The sequence below is a fragment of the Zophobas morio genome, unplaced genomic scaffold, assembly GCF_036711695.1.
Source record: "Zophobas morio isolate AGI-343-1 ecotype UQ-CSIRO unplaced genomic scaffold, CSIRO_AGI_Zmor_V1 ptg000012l, whole genome shotgun sequence".
In the NCBI taxonomy this organism is placed as follows: domain Eukaryota; kingdom Metazoa; phylum Arthropoda; class Insecta; order Coleoptera; family Tenebrionidae; genus Zophobas; species Zophobas morio.
Window position 1 is genome coordinate 5,464,034 of NW_026972117.1, and position 19,935 is coordinate 5,483,968.

The window sequence follows — 19,935 nt, forward strand, 5'->3', positions numbered from 1 at the left end:
AAGCAAATGATTTGATAAAGACAAGAGATGATGATGTGGCGATTAAACTAAAAGAACACAATTCAAAAACAAAACTGGGACTTTGGCGAAATTTCGGAAAGAAAAACTGCGACGCCAGGATAAATAAGAAAAAACGAAAAAATTGTAAATATTCTAGAGAAAACAATAATAGGACACTTACGTGGCAGTCGAATCAACAAATCAGTACCTATGAATAAAAAATTAAATAAATATCAAAACTCAGAACTAGGAAAAAAACATAAACAAAGACAAGGGAGATATTGGTATGTTCAAGACAAAAAGTATGTTAAAAAAATTATATTATCTACGAATCTACGTATGGAATGAAACAACAACATCAAACAATGAAGAGAAAAAATAAGAACAAAAAGAGCATGATAAGGAAGAGTCAAAGAAATAATTTAACTCGACAACTCTGAATTTACGACAAACTACGATTAACTTTAAGGATTCTGGAAATGGAATACCAAAATCAATTATACTGGGTGTCTGGAAAATGGCGGATTAAATCTCCGTTACGCTCTTAACAATCAACTGGTGCGTCTGGGAAAAATAGTAAGAATTCCTTCTCACATTTTGGTTCTTTTGGTACGTTTAACAACTAAATATTCATTATCACAATAACTAGTAATAAAACATTTAGTTAATATTTTGCTCGCCCATGACCATCTTCAATTACCATTTCAGTTAGAATGTGCAAAGATATGGTTGTGTTGTTTTTGTAATAATTTGTCAAAATTCCATTTGACAACAATGTTTGTCTGATATAAAGGTACAAATCAGCAAAAATTGAGCAGCTAAAAAATTTGACGTTTCAAAAATTGTCAAAAGTTTTCAAAACTCTATGTTCAACAGTTCGCAATTAATTTTAGTTTGTTTTATTTTTGGACTAAATTTAAAGGAATCTAGTGTTTTGTTGCTGGATAAACGAGAAAAAAAAATGTTTTGAACTTGTAGCTGCTACGATAAGAGTGATTTTGGCAAGTGAGCTACCCTCCAAGAATAAACAGGGTGGGTGGGTGGGGCTAGTAGCTGCTAAGATAAGACTGATTCTGGCAAATCATATATCCTTTAAGAAAATAGAGGGTGGGTGGGCGGGGCTAGTAACTTCCAAGATAAGACTGATTTTGGCAAATGAGATAATTTCTAAGAAACGACAGGGTGGGTGGGTGGGGTTAGCGGCTGCTAAGATAAGACTGATTTTGGCAAATGAGTTATCTTCTAAGAAGCGAAAAGGTGGGTGGGTGGGACTAGTAGCTGCTAAAATAACACTGATTTTGGCAAATGAGATACCCTCTAAGAAAGAGAGTGTGAGAATATTGTGTTTGTAAGGTATTTTCAGTTCTATTTGACCAACTGAGTGCTGCGCCATTTTTGAATCAATGTCTTTTATTTTTTATTTCATCGGACTCAAATGAAATAAATCAATAATCAAAATTATTTATTACTAAAAAAATACAAAATTAATAAATTTGATAATTAAAAAAAGCTAACCATTAAAAGTAACATGAATTGTGGAATCTGTTTTCCCAATTATTTCATCCGGAATATTACAGTTTGTTGTCATTTTGTCCCGGAAAATTCAACAAAACAAACAATAGAAACAGTAACCTTAGAGACTAGCGTTTCATAGATGATCACATTTTCAATTAAAAAAAATATATTTTTTTTTCAAATTTAAACAATAAACTCGAAATAAAACTCATTCGACGTCCGGTAAACAGTAACTTGTAAAAAATGAGTTTACCGGACTTATAACGTAAATTACTATTACGAATTTGAAAAAGTATTGAGTGCCGCAGTGTTTTTTTTTTAATTCGGGAGACTTGGGTACCCATGGTGTATTATTTTGGGAATCCATGGAGTTTTTTTAATGGTTTTTTAAATTATTTAAAAGAACTATGATCTAACCTGTTTTGAGTTAATTGTGGTACCCCGTTTTTTTTGCTTCTTGCTGGGAAAGGATTTGAAAGTGCCTTGGAGCTTCTAGTGTCTTATCATATAATAATTTAATCAAATTTCTTAGAGGATACGTCATTTACTAAAATCAGTCTTATCGTAGCAGGAACTAGCTACGCCCACCCACTCTCTCTTTTCTTAGACGGTATATCATTAGTGAAAAACGCTTTTATCTTAGCAGGTACTAGCCGGGTGGGCGGAGCTAGTGCTTTCCACGATAAGGCTGTGACTGTCAAACGGCATACTCTCGAAGAAAATAAAGGGTGGATGGGCGGGGTCAATATTTGCCAGGATAAGACTGACTCGTCAGCTATTAGTCCCGTCCACCCACCCTCTCTTTTCTTCGAGGTCTGTCATCTGCCAAAATCAGTCTTATCTTAGCAGCTACTAGCCCCGCCCGCCCACCCTCTCTTTTCTTCGAGGATATGTCATTTGGCCAAATCGTCTTATCTTAGCAAGCTTTACTTCCCAGGATAAGACTGATTTTGCCAATTTATATAATCTCTAAAGAAATAAAGGGTGGGTGGGCGGCACTAGTAGCTGCTAAGATAAGACTGATTTTGGCAAATCATATATCCTTTAAGAAAATATAGGGTGGGTGGGCGGGGCTAGCAACTGCCAAGATAAGACTGATTTTGGCAAATGAGATACCTTCTAAGAAACGCCAGGATGGGTGGGTGGGGTTAGTGGCTGCTAAGATAAGACTTAAGACCTTCTAAGGAAGAGAGTGTGAAAATATTGGGTTTTTAAGGTATTTTCAGTTTTATTTGGGCAACTGAGTGCTGCGTCATTTTTGAAGACGTTTCATCAATGTGTTTTATTTTTTATTTCATCGGAGTCAAATGAAATAAATCAATAATCAAAATTATTATTTATTACTAAAAAAATACAAAATTAATAAATTTGATAATTAAAAAAAGCTAAACATTAAAAGTAACATGAACTGTGGAATCTGGATTCCCAATTTTTTGATCCAGAATATTACAGTTTGTTGTCATTTTGTTTCGGAAAATTCAGCAAAACAAACGAAAACAGTAACCTTAGAGACTAGCATTTCATGGATGGTCATATTTTCAATAAAAAAAATATTTTTTTTTCAAATTTAAACAATGAAGTTGAAATAAAACTCATTCCGACGTCCGGTAACCTGTTACAATAACTTGTAAAAAATGACTTTACCGTAAATTACTATTACGAATTTGAAAATGTCTTGAGTGCCACAGTGTTTTTTTTTTAATTCGGGAGACTTGGGTACCCATGGTGCATTATTTTGGGAACCCATGGATTTTTTTTAATGGGTTTTTGAATTATTTAAAAGAGATTTAGGAGACTTTGGTGTTCTATTTTTGGAAAATTCTAATCTAACAACCTGTTTTTGAGTTAATTTTGGCACCTCGTTTTTTTTGCTTCCTGCTTGGAAAGGATTTGAAACTCCCTGGAGTCTCTAGTGTCTTATCTTATAATAATTTAATTAAATGTCTTTGAGGATACGTCATTTGCTAAAATTAGTCCCACCCACCCTCTCTTTTCTTAGAGGGTATATTATTTGCCAAAATCACTCTTATCTTAGCAGGTACAAGCCCTCTAAGAAAATGAAGGCTCTTCATTTTCTTGGAGGGCCTGTCATCTGCCAAAATCAGTTTTATCGTAGCAGGTACTAGCCCCACCCACCCACCGTTATTTTTCTGAGAAGGTACCTCATTTGCCAAAATCAGTCTTATCTCGGCAGTTACTACTCCCGCCCACCCACCCTCTTGTTTCTTAGAAGGTATGCCAGCTGCCAAAATTACTTTTATCTTAGCAGGTACTAGTCCCGCCCGCCCACCCTCTCGTTTCTTCGAGGGTCTGTCATCTGCCAAAATCGATAATATTTTAACAGCTACTAGCCCCGCCCACCCACCCTTATTTTTCTTAGAGGGTATCTCATTTGCCAAAATAAGGCTTATCTCGGCAGGTACTAGCCCCGCCAACCCACCCTCTCGTTCCTTTGAGGTTATGCCATTTGGCCAAATCGTCTTATCTTAACGAGTTTTATTTCCCAGGATAAGACTGATTTTGCCCAATGATATAATCTCTACAGAAATAAAGGGTGGGTGGGCGGGGCTAGTACTTGCTAAGATAAGACTGATTTGGCAAATGAAATACCTTCTAAGGAAAATGAGGGCGGTTGGGCGGATTAGCTAGTACTTGTTAAGATAAGTCTGATTTTAGGGAATAAGAACATAAACGGCGGATTGCGAGGCTAATATTTGCTAAGATAAGATTCATTTTGGCAAATAATATACCTTCTAAGAAAATAGAGGGTGGGTGGGCGGGGCTAATACGTGCTATGGTAAGACTCATTTTGGTAAATAATATGCCTTCTAAGAAAAGAGAGGGTGGGTGGGCGGGGTTAATATTAGCTAAGATGAGACTGATTTTAGCAAATGATATACCCTCTTAGAAAATAGCGGGGGGTGGGCGGAGCTAGTACCTGCTAAAATCAGTTTGATCTTAGCAGCTACTAGTCCCACCCACCCACGCCCTATTTTCTTGATAGGTATCTCATTTGCCAAATCGGTCTTATTTTAGCAGGTACTAGCTCCACCCACCCTCCCTCTCTTTTCTTAGAGGGTATGTCATTTGGCAAAATCGTCTTATCTTAACAAGCTTTACTTCCTAAGATAAGACTGATTTTGACAAATGATATAATCTCTAAAGAAATAAAGGGTGGGTGGGTGGGGCTAGTACTTGCTAAGATAAGACTGCTTTTTGCAAAGGTCCTACTCTTTAAGAAAATAAAGGGCGGGTGGGCTAGTACTTGCCAAAATAAGACTGATTTTGCCAAATAATATACCCTCTACCTTTCATTTTCTTAGAGGATATGTCATTTGACAAAATCACTTTTATCTTAGCAAGTACTAGCCCCGCCCACCCATCCTCTATTTTCTTAGAAGGTATGTCATTTGCCAAAATCAGTTTTATCTTAGCAGGTACTAGCCCCGCCCACCCACCCTCTCTTTTCTTCAAGGGTATGTCATCTGCCAACATCAGTTTTATCTTAGCAAGTACTTATGACTTAACTTCTAGAAAAAAATGATTAAAATTTGGAAATATTACGAGTTTACCTATATCTACAAGGCGGAAATTTTGAACATCTCAAGTATTTAGTTGGTTATGCTTTAATGGATTTTTCTTTTGTTGGTTTTGTTGTTGTTGTTTATAATTTATAAATGTCTTATTAATTTTTTTTTTGGTTAATCCGCCAATTTGTCCAGACACCCGGTATGTTCTCATTGGAAGCTATGCACTAAATTTTCACCTATTTAAAAGTAAAACAGCGTTTTTTCAAGGAATTTTCAGTTCTATTTAGATAACTGAGTGCTGCGCCATTTTTGAAGACGCTTTATCCATGTATTCCATGTTTCAATGAATTGCCTAGTTAGACTAATTTTCCACAACCACATCATGAGACACCCTGTATACAAAGGAGTCTTAACCTATTTCCGGAAATTTTCTGACATTATAATTTTTATTATATAATTATAATTTAGTTGTATATTGTATCATTATCGTTTTGCTGGTTATTAAACAATAAATCAAATTATGAAAGAGACGAATATCGAGGTTGAATGTCAGAAAAAAAGAAAGTGTTGTCCGGTGTTGCGCAAGGAGCAAACGTCACCCACTGCTATTTCACGGATACATGAATGACATTTGGAAACCTGTGCTGCGGACGTTAATCGCTCAAAATTGCTTTACAAGATAAGATTTATGACTGCTAAATAGTGGTTTGAATTTTATAGCAGTATTATTTATAGTCGTATTGGTGGCACTAAATCTAATTTCTAAGTTTCTAAACAAACATTATAGATATGAAGATAATAAAACTATCATTATCTTAATATTTATAACGTAAAAATTCGCCCAGCGCCATCTACCCGCGAATAGCAAGTTCGAACCTATAAAATTATTATACCTAAGCGACCGTTACCTGATCCGCCATCCGCCGAAGGTCCCAACATATTGTGCACTCGATTTGCGTACAGAACGAACGTAGGATAAGGTATATCGTATTTCCTGGCGGCCTGCGACAAGGACAACCCTTCCTTCAGCACCGAGAAAATTGCCTCGGCCATGGTCTCGGGTCGCCAAGACTTCAATGGCCCTCTTTCACGGAAGCGCAGATTGTGTACAAGACTTTGATTCGTATTCCAACATTTTTGCCACATGGATTGCAACTGGTACTGGTAGCTGTCTGCTGGAAGAAAAAGAAAAAAATATCGATATTAGTATACTGGTGAGCAAAAGAGGACAAGATTTACAAAAATGGAACAAACGGCCAGACTGGACAGTCAATCAAAATGTATGTTTTTTTCTGAAGTTGTAGTCAACTGTGAACCAGTTTTTTTTTTGAAGAGTGATATTGTGGATGGAGCGTCCAGTCTGGGGAGCAATATATATCGAAAAAAAAAATGTTTAATGGTTTAAATAAAGTAGAAAAATATTACCATTTGATGGGTACCTGGAACATAAGAGTAATTACACATGAGTGGTATGTTTCAAGAAAATTTGGAAACGTAGAAGGCTACTTTTTGTTTTTAGTATCTCGAGAAATGGTTACCTGTGTGAAAATTAACGGCTACTTTTATCGGCTTTTGTTATTTTAATATAGCAAAGAAGCGGTGAAAGACGAAGAACACTGAAAAAAAATCTTTTTAGTCCTCTTGTGTTTTTTTTTCTTCTATTTCCTCTTGGTCTTCTGGTTTTCTTATTGTTTAACTAACATACCTACATGATCGCACTTAGAGTGGAAATACTATGGGAAGATTATAACAGTGACGTCTGGAATGCGTTTTATTCCCATAGTATTTCCACTCTACTTAATTTTCTGATATACCTGAAGTTGGAAAGGAGACGGGCGAAAGAAAACCAAAATTTATAAATTCTCTTTTTATTTATTCAAAAATGGGGAAAAGGACTGAACTAAAAAAAAATAAAGAAAACTGACGACTTTGTACTTTACGAATCGGTGAAATGCGGTCATGACGTCATGCGCGTCTTAATATAAAGCCTCCTAAATTTAAAATGCAATTTTCTCCATTCTGTTAGTGAAGGAAAAATTTGTTGTTTTTGTAGCGAAGCTCAGGCCCGAAAGTTCAGTGCGCAGCGAAAACAATAAAACGACGTCGGAAAGCAATAAGAGAAGCTCTTCCAGCGTGAAAAACAAAAATCGCGAAATGATTGTTTACATTCTCGAAACAATTATTATAAATGAGCGTTTTATGTGGTAATGAAACTGAAATAATTTTATTAATTTTGATTCCCACTACATCACCTACACAACACGACTGTAATTTGCGTAACTTTGTGCTGTTTAAATTGCGAAATAAAAATGGCACGTATTTAATATTAATTTGCGCCCGAAATGAAAGCTTTGAAGTCGAAAGATCCAGCTTTTCACTAATTTAGCTTATTCGAAACAATTTCAACCTTTCGCATTTAAATAAATATTTCAGGCTTGAGTTCCATCACAATACGAAATACTTTTGTGGCCGACATTACTCACGTCCGCGACTCATTTCATTGTTTTATTATCTTAATTGGGTTTTTTATTAAAATTTGCCATTTAATTGAACTAATTGGAAAAGATTAAATAAATTACTGCAATTGCGGTTAATAATTGTTTATTAGGAATATAATGCGCAAGTTTGGGTCAAAATAAAATCATTCTGGATGCGGCTGAAGACTTACATTATTGCTAAAGTTACTAAACTACTTTAAATAAATTTAAATAGGAGCAGCTGCCACTAGGAGACGACTTATGCGAAAAATAAGTTATATACATAAAGTAAACTAAACTAACAATATCGCGTGTAATCAGTTGCATAAATATTTAACGTGAACCATTTCTCGGTCCAAAGTATTCAGTTTTAGTTTTATTTTATATATACATGCACTTCGGACACGGTCGACTCACTTCGTGTTTTGCGCAGACTCGCTGCGCACAAATTCAAATTTTCCCGCCAAAAGATTAAATAAATTCCTCAGTACGATTGATCATGATTTATTAGAAAGATAACGCGCAAGTGTAAAATAAAAATTTTGGATGCGGTCGACGACTTAAATTATTGCTAAAATAACTAAACTAGGAAGCAAGTTTAACTAAAATTAAATAGGAGCAGCTGCCACTAGAAGACGACTTAACAATGATCGATGCCGGGAATAAGTTATTATAAAAATAAAGTACAACTAAACTAATAATGAAACACAATATCGCATGTTGAATATAATAATATAACACGCATGGTATAATAGCCATGTAATTAGTTGCATAAATATAGCTCACTTGAACGCAAACATCGTATCATTAATAACAAAGTAACGTTAATAGAGGATGCAATGTACAAAATAAACCTAACGAGTAATGATAATAATATAGGAATGGAGGAAGCACAGGGAATGTAGAATTACATACGTTTTTAATCCTAACGATACAACCTTCGTAAAATATGTCACAAATCAACCGACTCTTCCAAATTCAACGAGTTACAAAAATAATTGCTTAAGGGTATTGCTGCGTTATTCTTAACCCTAAAATATCGGCGGCAGTGTCCATCTATCACAATCTCAAATCGTGTTGTTCATAATATTCATCGAGCCGTTATTCTCGTAGTACAGAGAGACGATATTGTGCTTCTTGCAGAACGCCCACCACCACCGGAAGCCCGACAACCCTGTGAACATGAACTCCGGGTCCCTAGTGCGCCGCAATTTCTCCACGAAGTAGAGTACCGACTGGAGCGACTTCTTCGTCCGCCGGTTGTACGGAGACAGCGACACGTCGCAGCAGAACTCCAGCACGGCGGCCTCCTCGGAGGGCGTGAGTCCGGCCTCCTCCAGCACGGCCATGCGCTTGGACTTGCCGAGGATGTTGTCGTAGAGCGTCCCCTTGGGGATTCCGTACCGCGCTGAAGCCTGCGTGAAGCGCATTTTTTGTTTCACGACGGCTTCGATGGCCTCTTTGAGCTGGTCTTGCGTCCACGTGGGGGTTTTTAGTTTTAGTAATGTCGGGAAATCTGAGCAAAACAAACGTGCGGGTTAGAGTCATGCGCGCAGCGTCGGGTGAGAACTAGACCGGGCGAGGGACGATAGAGGCGAGAGTCCCTCGGCCGGTGGCTGGTTCGTGCAGCGAGGCAGTTCTCAAGCGACGACGTACGGGGTAAGCCAAGGCCGTGTTGCGAAACGCCGTAACGAGCGGATTTAATTTATGGGGAGTAAATCATTGGTCTGAGTTGTCGTTTAGTGCGACGTTGAGTAATACATGTTGGGATTTTATACTTGCTATAAAAATGGAGCTGGAATTATTATTATTATTACAACTAATATGGCAGGACGGAGGTTTTGCGCAAGTGGACGGTTTATGGAGGTTCGAATATGGAATGTCGAGCTACTAAGTGGGCTGCGCGTTTGCCTAAAAAAGGTCTAGCGGCGATAAATAAGGCTCGGATGAAAGAATTGCGAATAAATGGACGTTTCGTAAACGTAATCGTTATCGTGGAGTCGTGACTGGAGCGCCATTTAACTAACAATTCAGACATATAAATTAAGAGTAACTCTAATTAATACTAAAGGATTTTTTACTGCAGTAATAGCAGGTTGTGTCAGTAGGAGTAAAAGTAATATTTCATGTGGCAATCCAGGCACATAAAAACACAGTTTATTTTCGCGATAAAATTAAATAAAAATGGTCAAATAAAGCAAACCAGGTTAGTTTGTTATTATGGATATTCGCATTGTTATTAATATTCATATTCTCACAACTAATTGAATTCAAGACGTTTGTTTCGGTGAAACTTTAACGAAACTTTGTCGAAATCTGACAATACCGTGGATTTTCGAATGGTGCGACAAAAAAATTGAGTAATGATATACACATCAAAAGTGTATTGTTACCAAGTTTCTCGGAAACAGGGACGAAAATTAACACCTCAACATGTAGTCATATTGTTTTCTCCAAAAAAACTCCCTAGTGTCTTAATATTACAATTTTACTTTCAAGCTTAAACAAAAAATAAAACTTACGTTAGCAATCAAGTCATAAAAGTACAAAAATTTTGCTGAAACCGGCATTAAAGTGGCACTTTATTCTATGTTTTTGACTATAGCTTTGTTGCTAGGTCTCGTAACCTTTTAGAGTCCATTTTCCTTAAAATAATCACCACTATCATATTAATTAAATTAGTTAAATTGAAATTAAAACCAGAAAAAATTGATCACTCTTATTTTCTGGCTGTGAAGATTTCTTACTTCATGAATATTATGACTGAATAAATATAAAAAAAAAAAAAATCGAACGTTCACATGAATAACACAAATATAAATACCTAAATTACAGATTTTTTATAGACAAAAGTGGAGAATATATACAGGGTGGATTATAAAAATGACCCAGGTGATCAGGCTATGGCGGGTGAGATGAGACTTAATTGGTTCATTAATTTTTACAACATATCGATTTATTTGCAAATGTGCTAATGAGACTGCATTATCAGTAAAACATATTAAGAATGCGAGCGCAGCGAGCACGTTTAGGTGTTATTTAAAATTACTCGTCAGTGCCCTTGAGAAGCTAAATTATTAATGAGATAATTTTTCTTGTCTAAAAAAAATGGTGAATACTAAAAATGTTTGTGATTATCTGCTGAAATTGGGAAGACTCCTGCACTCTTAAAAAAATTATTCGTTGGTGTCCCCGGGAAGCTAAATTATCATAAATCAAAATTTTTTTGTCTAAAAAACTGAATTTTAAAAATGTTTGCTTATTTAATGTAATAAGACTAGATTATTATTACTACAAAACCTAGGCAGCCTCGATGAGATTCTTTTATAATCACTTCTATGAGTATTATAGACTACAAAAAAGTGAATCTTAAAGACAATTCTGATTACTCAAGTTGAGGAGACCTATAGTCTACAGTCTATCTACCTGTACAAACGGTATCTACTTGTGTCATTTTTGTGAACTTAGAATTTGTATATGATTTCTGGTACTAACAAAAGTGATTATAGCTATGCAGCAACAACCATAAATTTTCAAAACCTTTTTTTCGACTAAACCAAATAGATACTGACCATATTTTTTTTAATTAGTATTTTCTTATCATTTGTCACATTTCTTCTTCAAACAAACACCACTCCAATCAGTGTTTCTGATCCGCTTTTCGCAGAATCACCATTTATAATAAACTAGATCATGATTCTTACACCCTCGACCAACACATTTATTCCAATTCACAAAACAAGCTCAAGTATTTTTTTAATTAAATATTATTTCGAACTTGTTGTACTTTGTTGTAAAAGGTGAATTTTTCATTCGTAATCAGACTTAGGGACAGGGCTGGAGGCGGAGCTTATTTGCAAAACCCATATTTTTCTACAAAAATTCACAATAACACCATTTTAATCATGATTTCCGTTTCTTGTTGAAAAAAGAAGACAATGTGTATTAAAAAAAAAAAGGCAAAATATAAACCCCGCCCACCCACCCTGTGTCAATTCTGATGAATTTTTTATTCGTTGTCAGATCGAGGGGCGAAGCATTGCAAAATCCGTATTTGGCTACAAAAATTTACCTTTTTTTTTTATTTATTTATTTATTTTTTTTGTTAAGATTACTAAGAAAAACAAAGCAAAATGAAACCTCGTCCACCAGCTTTATCTCAATTGTGATGATTTCATTTCTTATCATTTGTTACATTTCTTCTTCAAACAAACACCACTCCAACTAGTGTGTCCGCTTTTGACAGAATTACCATTTATGATACACTATATCATGATCCTTACATCCTCGATCTAACACATTTATTCCAATTCACAAAAAAGCTCAAGTATTTTTTTTAATTAAATATTATTTCGGATTTGTTGTACTTTGTGGTAAAAGGTGAATTTTTCATTCGTAATCAGACCTAGGGGCGGAGCTGGAGGCGGAGCTAATTTGCAAAATTCATATTTTTTTAGAAAAATTCATAATAACACCATTTTAATCATGATTTCCGTTTCTTGTTGGGAAAAGAATATCATGTGTATTAAAAAAAACGGCAAAATATAAACCCCGCCCACCCGCCCTGTGTCAATTCTGATGAATTTTTTATTCGTTGTCAGATCGAGGGGCGGAGCATAACTGCAAAATCCGTATTTGGCTACAAAAATTTACCATTTTTTTTTAGTTTCTTTTTGTTAAGAAGATTACTAAGAAAAACAAAGCAAAATGCAACCTCGTCCACCAGCTTTATCTTAATTGTGATGATTTCATTTCTAATCATTTGTTACATTTCTGCTTCAAACAAACACCACTCCAACTAGTGTGTCCGCTTTTGACAGAATTACCATTTATCATACACTATATCATGATCCTTACATCCTCGATCTAACACATTTATTCCAATTCACAAAAAAAGCTCAAGTATTTTTTTTTATTAAATATTATTTCGAATTTGTTGTACTTTGTGGTAAAAGGTGAATTTTTCATTCGTAATCAGGCCTAGGGGCGGAGCTGGAGGCGGAGCCTATTTGCAAAATCTATATTTTCTAGAAAAATTCACAATAACACCATTTTATTCATGATTTCCGTTTCTTGTTGGGAAAAGAATATTATGTGTATTAAAGAAAAACGGCAAAATATAAACCCCGCCCACCCGCCCTGTGTCAATTCTGATGAATTTTTTATTCGTTGTCAGATCGAGGGGCGGAGCATAATTGCAAAATTCGTATTTGGCTACAAAAATTTACCTTTTTTTTAGTTTTTTTGTTCAGAAGATTACAAAGAAAAACAAAACAAAATGCAAGCCCCGTCCACCAGCCTTATCTCAATTGTAATAATTTCATTTCTTATCATTTGTTACATTTATTCTTCAAACAAACACCACTCTAACCAATGTTTCCGCTTTTGACAGAATTTCCATTTATAGTAGACTATATCATGATCCTTACATTCTCGATCTAACACATTTATTCCAATTAACAAAAAAAACCTCATGCATTTTAATTAAAAATTACATGTTATTTTGAATTTGTTGTACTGAAAACGTCATGTTTTAAAAGAAGTGGAACTATTTTATCGTACTGTAAAAAAATAACAGGTTGTTTCAAATTTTAACACTGATAGTAATTTTGTTAATGAAAAGAAACTACAGGAAAGTTTCGGATATTTAGTCTACCATTGTTTCAACAATTTATGACAAAAAAAAAACACAAAACTAAACAAACAAGAAGATGTCTCTTAGGATTAGGGCACCTTCTTAAAAAAAAGAGAAAAGCGAAAAAAAAAATAGAAAACAACATAACACTCTTAAAAATAACAGAAGAAAACCTTTGTTGAAACAATTATTTTTCTACTCATCTCTTTTTACAACACTTATACCTTCCTGTCTAGTTTTGTTACAATAATTAATTGCCTTTAATTTCACGCCTTGTAAACAAACAGAGAAACTGCTCAAAATTGGACGACAAATTCGAAGAACACACAAAATTAAAAATATCCACACAAAGGAAAAACATTCTTACTCTACATTTAATAGTCATCACTTCTATTAAAATATGAAGTTAAAATCGGATTTGTGTTGCAGATATAAGCCGCCAGTACGACGCTTATGTCATTCGCTGAATAACTTCGCCAAAAAAAGAATTCTCGTGATTAAAATCAACATAAAATATTCTGAATAATAATCCACCCCTTCTCCGAAACATTAGTAACTCGACATTCTATATCTCTCCGGCCGACTTACTTAAAATACTCCAAAGCGCCTCTTTTTAATGCAGACCGCAACTTGCACAAACCGCACAATATTCCTCGACTCACAAAGGCCGAAGTTTTTGTATCCCAGCCAAAACACTTTTAAAAATACGAAAGCCCCACATCTATCGAAAATATTACGACGTTATTTATTAGAGAAACTCAGAAAGTTTGCGAAAACAGCACAATAAAAACTATTAACAACAGCAAAACACACATAAAGCAAACGAGAAAACTTATCTAATAACTAATTCTTCAATTTTTCAACTTTAACCGTACGTCCTCGAGCGCAGTCCGTACGTTTCGTTTCGGTTCGTACCGCTTTTATCGTCTCCTCTTTAACCGAAAAACCTCAGCAATGCGAGCCCTGACGAGTGCTGAAATTTTTCAAATTGCGATCTTAACCACACCTCCGTTTCACATGAGTCCATTTACCAACCTCCTCTATGCTCGCATCGCAATAATATAAAATGTTTTTGCACGTGATTTATTCGCTAATATGCATAATGCCAGGCAATAATTCATTTTGCACACTGAATTAATACCAGCCTTGATTTATAAACCCCGGAGATGATTATTTTCATGAAGTTATATCGAACGAATCTAAATAAACACGGCATTTGGCGCCCGATTTACCGCAATCGAATTTCAGCGGGCCGGGACCATCTCGAGGTCGTGTCACCTGTCGCCCGAAAGCGGCAGAATCGTGCATAAATCGCTGCACTTTTTGATTAAGTGCACGCCCGTTAGTTCGTACGTAGGTGTAAAATATAAAGCAGATTTTATAGCTGTTACAATAAAAGATGCTGAGATTGTTGCAATGTGTGGGGCCTTAAACCCGATACGTGTCACGCTACAATTTATTTGTTACATATGTTACAATTTTGTCGACCGTGAAACACTTAAATATAAACTCCATATACACGTCGGTTCTCCTGTTACTGGCTATGTGATGCGGCCATTAACTTGTCACTCGTTAATCCGCTTGCATGCATTTCGTCTTCGGATGCCCGGCTTGTCGCGTTTTTATGTGGGATTTGGATTATGCTGTGCCGCTGTGGGTTATAGTTACGCTAAATAGACTGCGTGCCGATACGTATTCATAGGTAAAATTCAGACCGTGGGAAATTTTATGGCTTTTATAGTTTTGTGCTTGCATTTGCGATCACGACACGTTCGTACATACACATCTGTGTTCCCACTCTTGGAGTCAGTAATGTATTGACTACACCAAAAAGGTGAAAAAAATTAAGTCGACGCCAAGCCAAAATATAAACCCCGCCCACCCACCCTCACTCAATTCTGATGAATTTTTCATTCATTGTCAGACCGAGGGGCGGAGCGGAATTGCAAAATCCGTATTTTCCTACAAAAAATTACCATTTTGAACACTTTTTTGTTGTGAAAAGAAGACTACGTATATTAAGAAAAACAAGGCAAAATGTAAGCCCCGCCCACCCGCCCTATCTCGATAGCGATGATTTTTTTTATTCGTCGTAAGCCGAGGGCGTAAGCTTAATTGCAAAATCTTTATTTTTCTGCAAGAAATTACCATGTGAAACAAGTAAATGTGTTCAAAGAAAACTAAAGGCATTAAGCAAAAAAGAAAGCCAAAGATTACGTAAATTGAGGATTTCAGAAGATTTTTTTAGAAAAATACTAATCATTGTGTTCAACTACGATTTTTTTCAAAAATCAAACGCGTCAAACGGTGTTCAAAATTTTGACTTTTTCGTTGCTCATCGATTTTTTGTAAAAATAACAACACAAAAAAAGAAAATAGTTGCAGTTTTTTCAAGACGTCTACACCCAGATAGTTGTAGGAAACATTTGTTGGTCACAACAGTATCAAGTTTAGGACCGTCCTGTATCGAAATTTTTGTAGGCAAGTATGGATTTTGCAGTTATGTTACGCCCCTCGATCTGACAACCAATAAAAAATTCATCAGAATTGAGACAGGGCGGGTGGGCGGGGTTAATATTTTGCCTTTTCTTTTAAATACGCGTAATCCTTTTTTCCCAACAAGAAACTGAAAAAATATTTCAAATGCGTCAAACTGTGTTCAAAATTTTGACTTTTTCTTAGGCTCATAGAAGATTTTTATAAAGGTAATAACACAAAAAAAAAAGAAAATAGTTGCAGTTTTTTTTCCATTGTTTTGTTGAAACGTCTACACCGAGATAATTGTGGGAAACATTTCATGGTCAAAATAGTATCCATAGCTCAAATTTTAATATCTTGAGAAAATTTATGTCAAGCTTTAGGACCAGCTTGTATCGAAATTTTTGTAGGCAAATATGGATTTTGCAATTACGCCCCGCCCCTTGGTCTAACAACGAATGAAAACAATTCATCAGAATTGAGGCAGGGCGGGTGGGCGGGGTTAATATTATGATAAGAGCATCTATTGTAAACTTTGCAAAATTTTTATTTCCTTGAAAGCAGCGTTACTCAAGCGAAAAAAGATGAAGTTTTCATACCTAGGAGCCGAACTTATTTGCAAAATCCATATTTTTCTACAAAAATTTACGATTACACTATTTTAAACATGACTTCAGTTTCTTGTGGAGAAAAGGATATCATGTCTATTAAAAGAAAAGGCAAAATATAAACCCCGCCCACCCACCCTCACTCAATTCTGATGAATTTTTCATTCGTTGTCAGATCGAGGGGCGGAGCGGTATTGCAAAATCCGTATTTTCCTACAAAAATTACCATTTTGAACAAGTTTTTTGTTTTGAAAAAAAGACTACGTATATTAAGAAAAACAACGCAAAATGTAAGACCCGCCCACCCGCCCTATCTCGATTGTGATGATTTTTTTTTATTCGTCGTGAGCCGAGGGCGTAAGCTTAATTGCAAAATCTTTATTTTTCTACAAGAAATTACCATGTGAAACACGTTCTTAAGTAAATGTGTTCAAAGAAAACCAAAGGCATTGAGTAAAGAAGAAAGCCAAAGATTACGTAAATTGAGGATTTCAGAAGATTTTTGTAGAAAAATACTAATTTTTCAAAAATGAAATGCATCAAAAATTCAACGGTATTCAAAATTTTGACTTTTTCTTTACTCATAGAAGATTTTTTATAAAAGTAACAACACAAAAAAAAAATTGTTGCAGTTTTTTCTACAGTTTTTTCAAGACGTCTACACCCAGATAATTGTGGGAAATATTTCTTGGTGACAATAGTATCCACAACGCAAATTTTAATATCTGGAAAAAAATTATGTCAAGTTTAGGACCGCCTGTATCGAAATTTTTGTAGGCAAGTATGGATTTTGCAGTTATGCTCCGCCCCTCGGTCTGACAACCAATTAAAAATTCATGAGAATTGAGAGAGGGTGGGTGGGTGGGGTTAATATTTTGCCTTTTCTTTTAAATACACGTGATACTTTTTTCCCAACAAGAAACTGAAAAAAATGGTCACAATAGTACCCATAGCTCAAATTTTAATATCTTCAGAAAATTTATATAAAGTTTTAAGACCGAAATTTTTATAGGCAAGTATGGATTTTGCAGTTATGCACCGCCCCTCGGTGTAACAATGAATAAAAAATTCGTCAGAATTGAGAGAGGGTGGGTGGGCGGGATTACTATTCTGAATTTTTTTAAATACACGTACATATCTTCTTTTGCCAACAAGAAACTGAAATCATGTTTAAAATGGTGTAATTGTAACATGATATAGAAAAATTAAAAAAAAAAAGATGATTTACATATCAATCTAGCAAATTTTATAATACTCTAATTACTTTATATTTTTATTAATTATTTTCTGAAGTTTTTTATTTAGGATATGCATTTTCTATGCATTGATTTTTTATTGTTGTACCCTTGTTTTAGTGTAGAGGTTGCTGTTGGAGTACAGTTTTCTCCAATAAAGATCATTATGATTATTATTTTATAGCCATGACTTAAACGACAATTTTAAGGAAATTTCATATGTACATTTTAAAATTGTACAAACACAAAGATACATATTTCGTGAGCTTTTTACATATCTTCTCACACTAAAAAAAAGTGACTATAACAACCAGAAATTATCAAAACTTGTGTTTTTGACTAAACTAAATAGATGATAACCATATTTTTTTAAGCTGTATTTTCTCATCATTTGTTACATTTTTTCCTCTAACAAACCCCACTCCAACCAGTGTTTCTGACCCGCTTTTGATAGAATTACCATTTACAATACACTATATCATGATTCTTACACCCTCGATCCACAATATTTATCCCAATTTACAAAAAAAATCAAACATTTTTTTTTAATTAAATGTTATTTTGAATTTACTTACTATGTTCTCGTATTATAAGAGTTATAGTTTTTTTTCCAAATTTTAGCGTTGCTAATAATTTTGAATAAATTACAAATATGTAAACAGAAAGAAAGTTTTTTTTGACAATTTTTTTATTTCGTTAAAAGTAGCGTTAATCAGGCGAAAAAAGTTTAATTTTTCATTCGTAATCACACCTAGGGGCGAAACTTATTTGCAAAATCCATATTTTTCTACAAAAATTTACGATTACACCATTTTAAACATGATTTCAGTTTTTTGGTGGGAAAAGAATATTACGTGTATTTAAAAAAGGCAAAATATAAGCCCCGCCCACCCACCCTCTCTTAATTCTGGTGAATGTTTCATTCGTTGTCAGACCGAGGGGCGGAACGTAATTGCAAAATCCATATTTACCTACAAAAATTTGCCATTTTGAACAAGTTTTTTAGTTTTTTGTTTTATAAAGAAAATTACGTTGATAAGGCAAACTGCAAATCCCGCCCACCCGCCCTATCTCAATTGTGATGAATATTTCATTCGTTGTCAGACAAAAGGGCGGAGCATAACTGCAAAATTCTATTTCCCTAAAAAAATTACCATTTCAGACATGTTTTAAGTTTTTCGTTGTGAAAAAAAGACTACGTATATCAAGAAAAAAAAAAGCAAAATACATATATGTAAATATAACAGGAAAATGAACTATTGGACATGTTTTTTGTAATGCGCAAGTCCAAAAATGGAATGGAATTATGTGAAATTTATACAGACTAGATAGAACTGATAAAATTTTAGGAGAGTTAAAATCCACAAGAGAACCTTGAAAGAAGGATAGAACTCCATCTACGTCAGGGCCCCAAAAATTTAATTTTTCAGAAGATTTTTTTTTCTATAAAAATTTCAGTTAAAAATGGAGATAGGGAAGATTACACATTTCTATAAAAAGAAAATTTGTGAGGATCAAGTGACTAATTTTGGAAATATTTTCACAAAAAAATGTTGCCACAATACAATATATCATGGTTCTTACACCCTCGATCTAACACATTTATTTCAATTCACAAAAAAAACTTGTGCATTTTTTTAAATTAAATGTTATTTTGAATGTGTTCTACTTTGTTCTAAAACGTCATGTTTTAAACGAAGTGGAGCTATTTTATCGTACTATAAAAAATTAATAGTTTTTTCCAAATTTTAACGTTACAAAAATTTGCGATTATACCATTTTGAATATCTTGTTCGGGCAACAACATTACGTGTATTGAAAAAAGTCAAAATATAATTTGGATACGGCCCTGTTCGGCTGGGGGCAGTCGTCCAGGAAAGCGGCGTCCATTAAAACTGGCTTTGTCCCCGCCGATAAACAACATAATGGGTTTAATTAAAGAATTAAGCGAAAGAAAAGTGTGCCACTTGAAAACACACCGTCCACGTAACATTATCAGATTAAGCACTTTTTCGAGCTAATAAACGCAAAACAAAGCGTGAAATTCGCCCGTAGCGCTCGCCGTACAAGCATACAGAACACATCCAGCTCAGTCAATAATTTTATAAATTAAACATAAAACGCCACAATGAAATTAAACATTTGCACATTAATAGCAACTGTTTCATTAATACATTATTAACTGCAGTAAATAAATTTAATTAAATACATAATTTAATTCCGAAGCCAATGTTATCGACTGCTGGAATATTGAGATAGCTGACGGACCTGACGTTAATCTTTAATGATTCCATTACGGCTTGACCTGTAGTGTTGCTAATTTATTTAACTACTTTGTTATTTGAATCTCATTGTTATAAAATAATGAAATTTTTAATTGTTAATTGATTGGCGGGAAGTCGATATGCGAGATCGACGTGCTTTCCTCATTGTTGCGCCCTACGTACATTGTTGGCT

The 19,935-nt window shown here is 34.7% G+C and overlaps 1 protein-coding gene across 6 annotated transcripts in view; it reads right to left on the reverse strand.

Annotated features, from left to right (window-relative positions):
• The window catches only part of LOC135127681 (protein bric-a-brac 1-like), a 564,157-nt gene that overhangs the window by 12,500 nt on the left and 531,722 nt on the right, over window positions 1–19,935 (reverse strand). For 3 of the 6 annotated variants that reach the window (XR_010280263.1, XM_064054233.1, XM_064054228.1), the window contains one exon: window positions 5,939–6,220. Coding sequence is in view for 5 of the 6 variants with exons in the window: in XM_064054233.1 (XP_063910303.1) it covers window positions 5,939–6,220 (282 nt within the window). In the remaining variant the exon portion in view is untranslated. The remainder of the gene's footprint in view (window positions 1–5,938; window positions 6,221–19,935) is intronic. The other 3 variants (XM_064054234.1, XM_064054229.1, XM_064054232.1) reach the window with 2 other exon arrangements.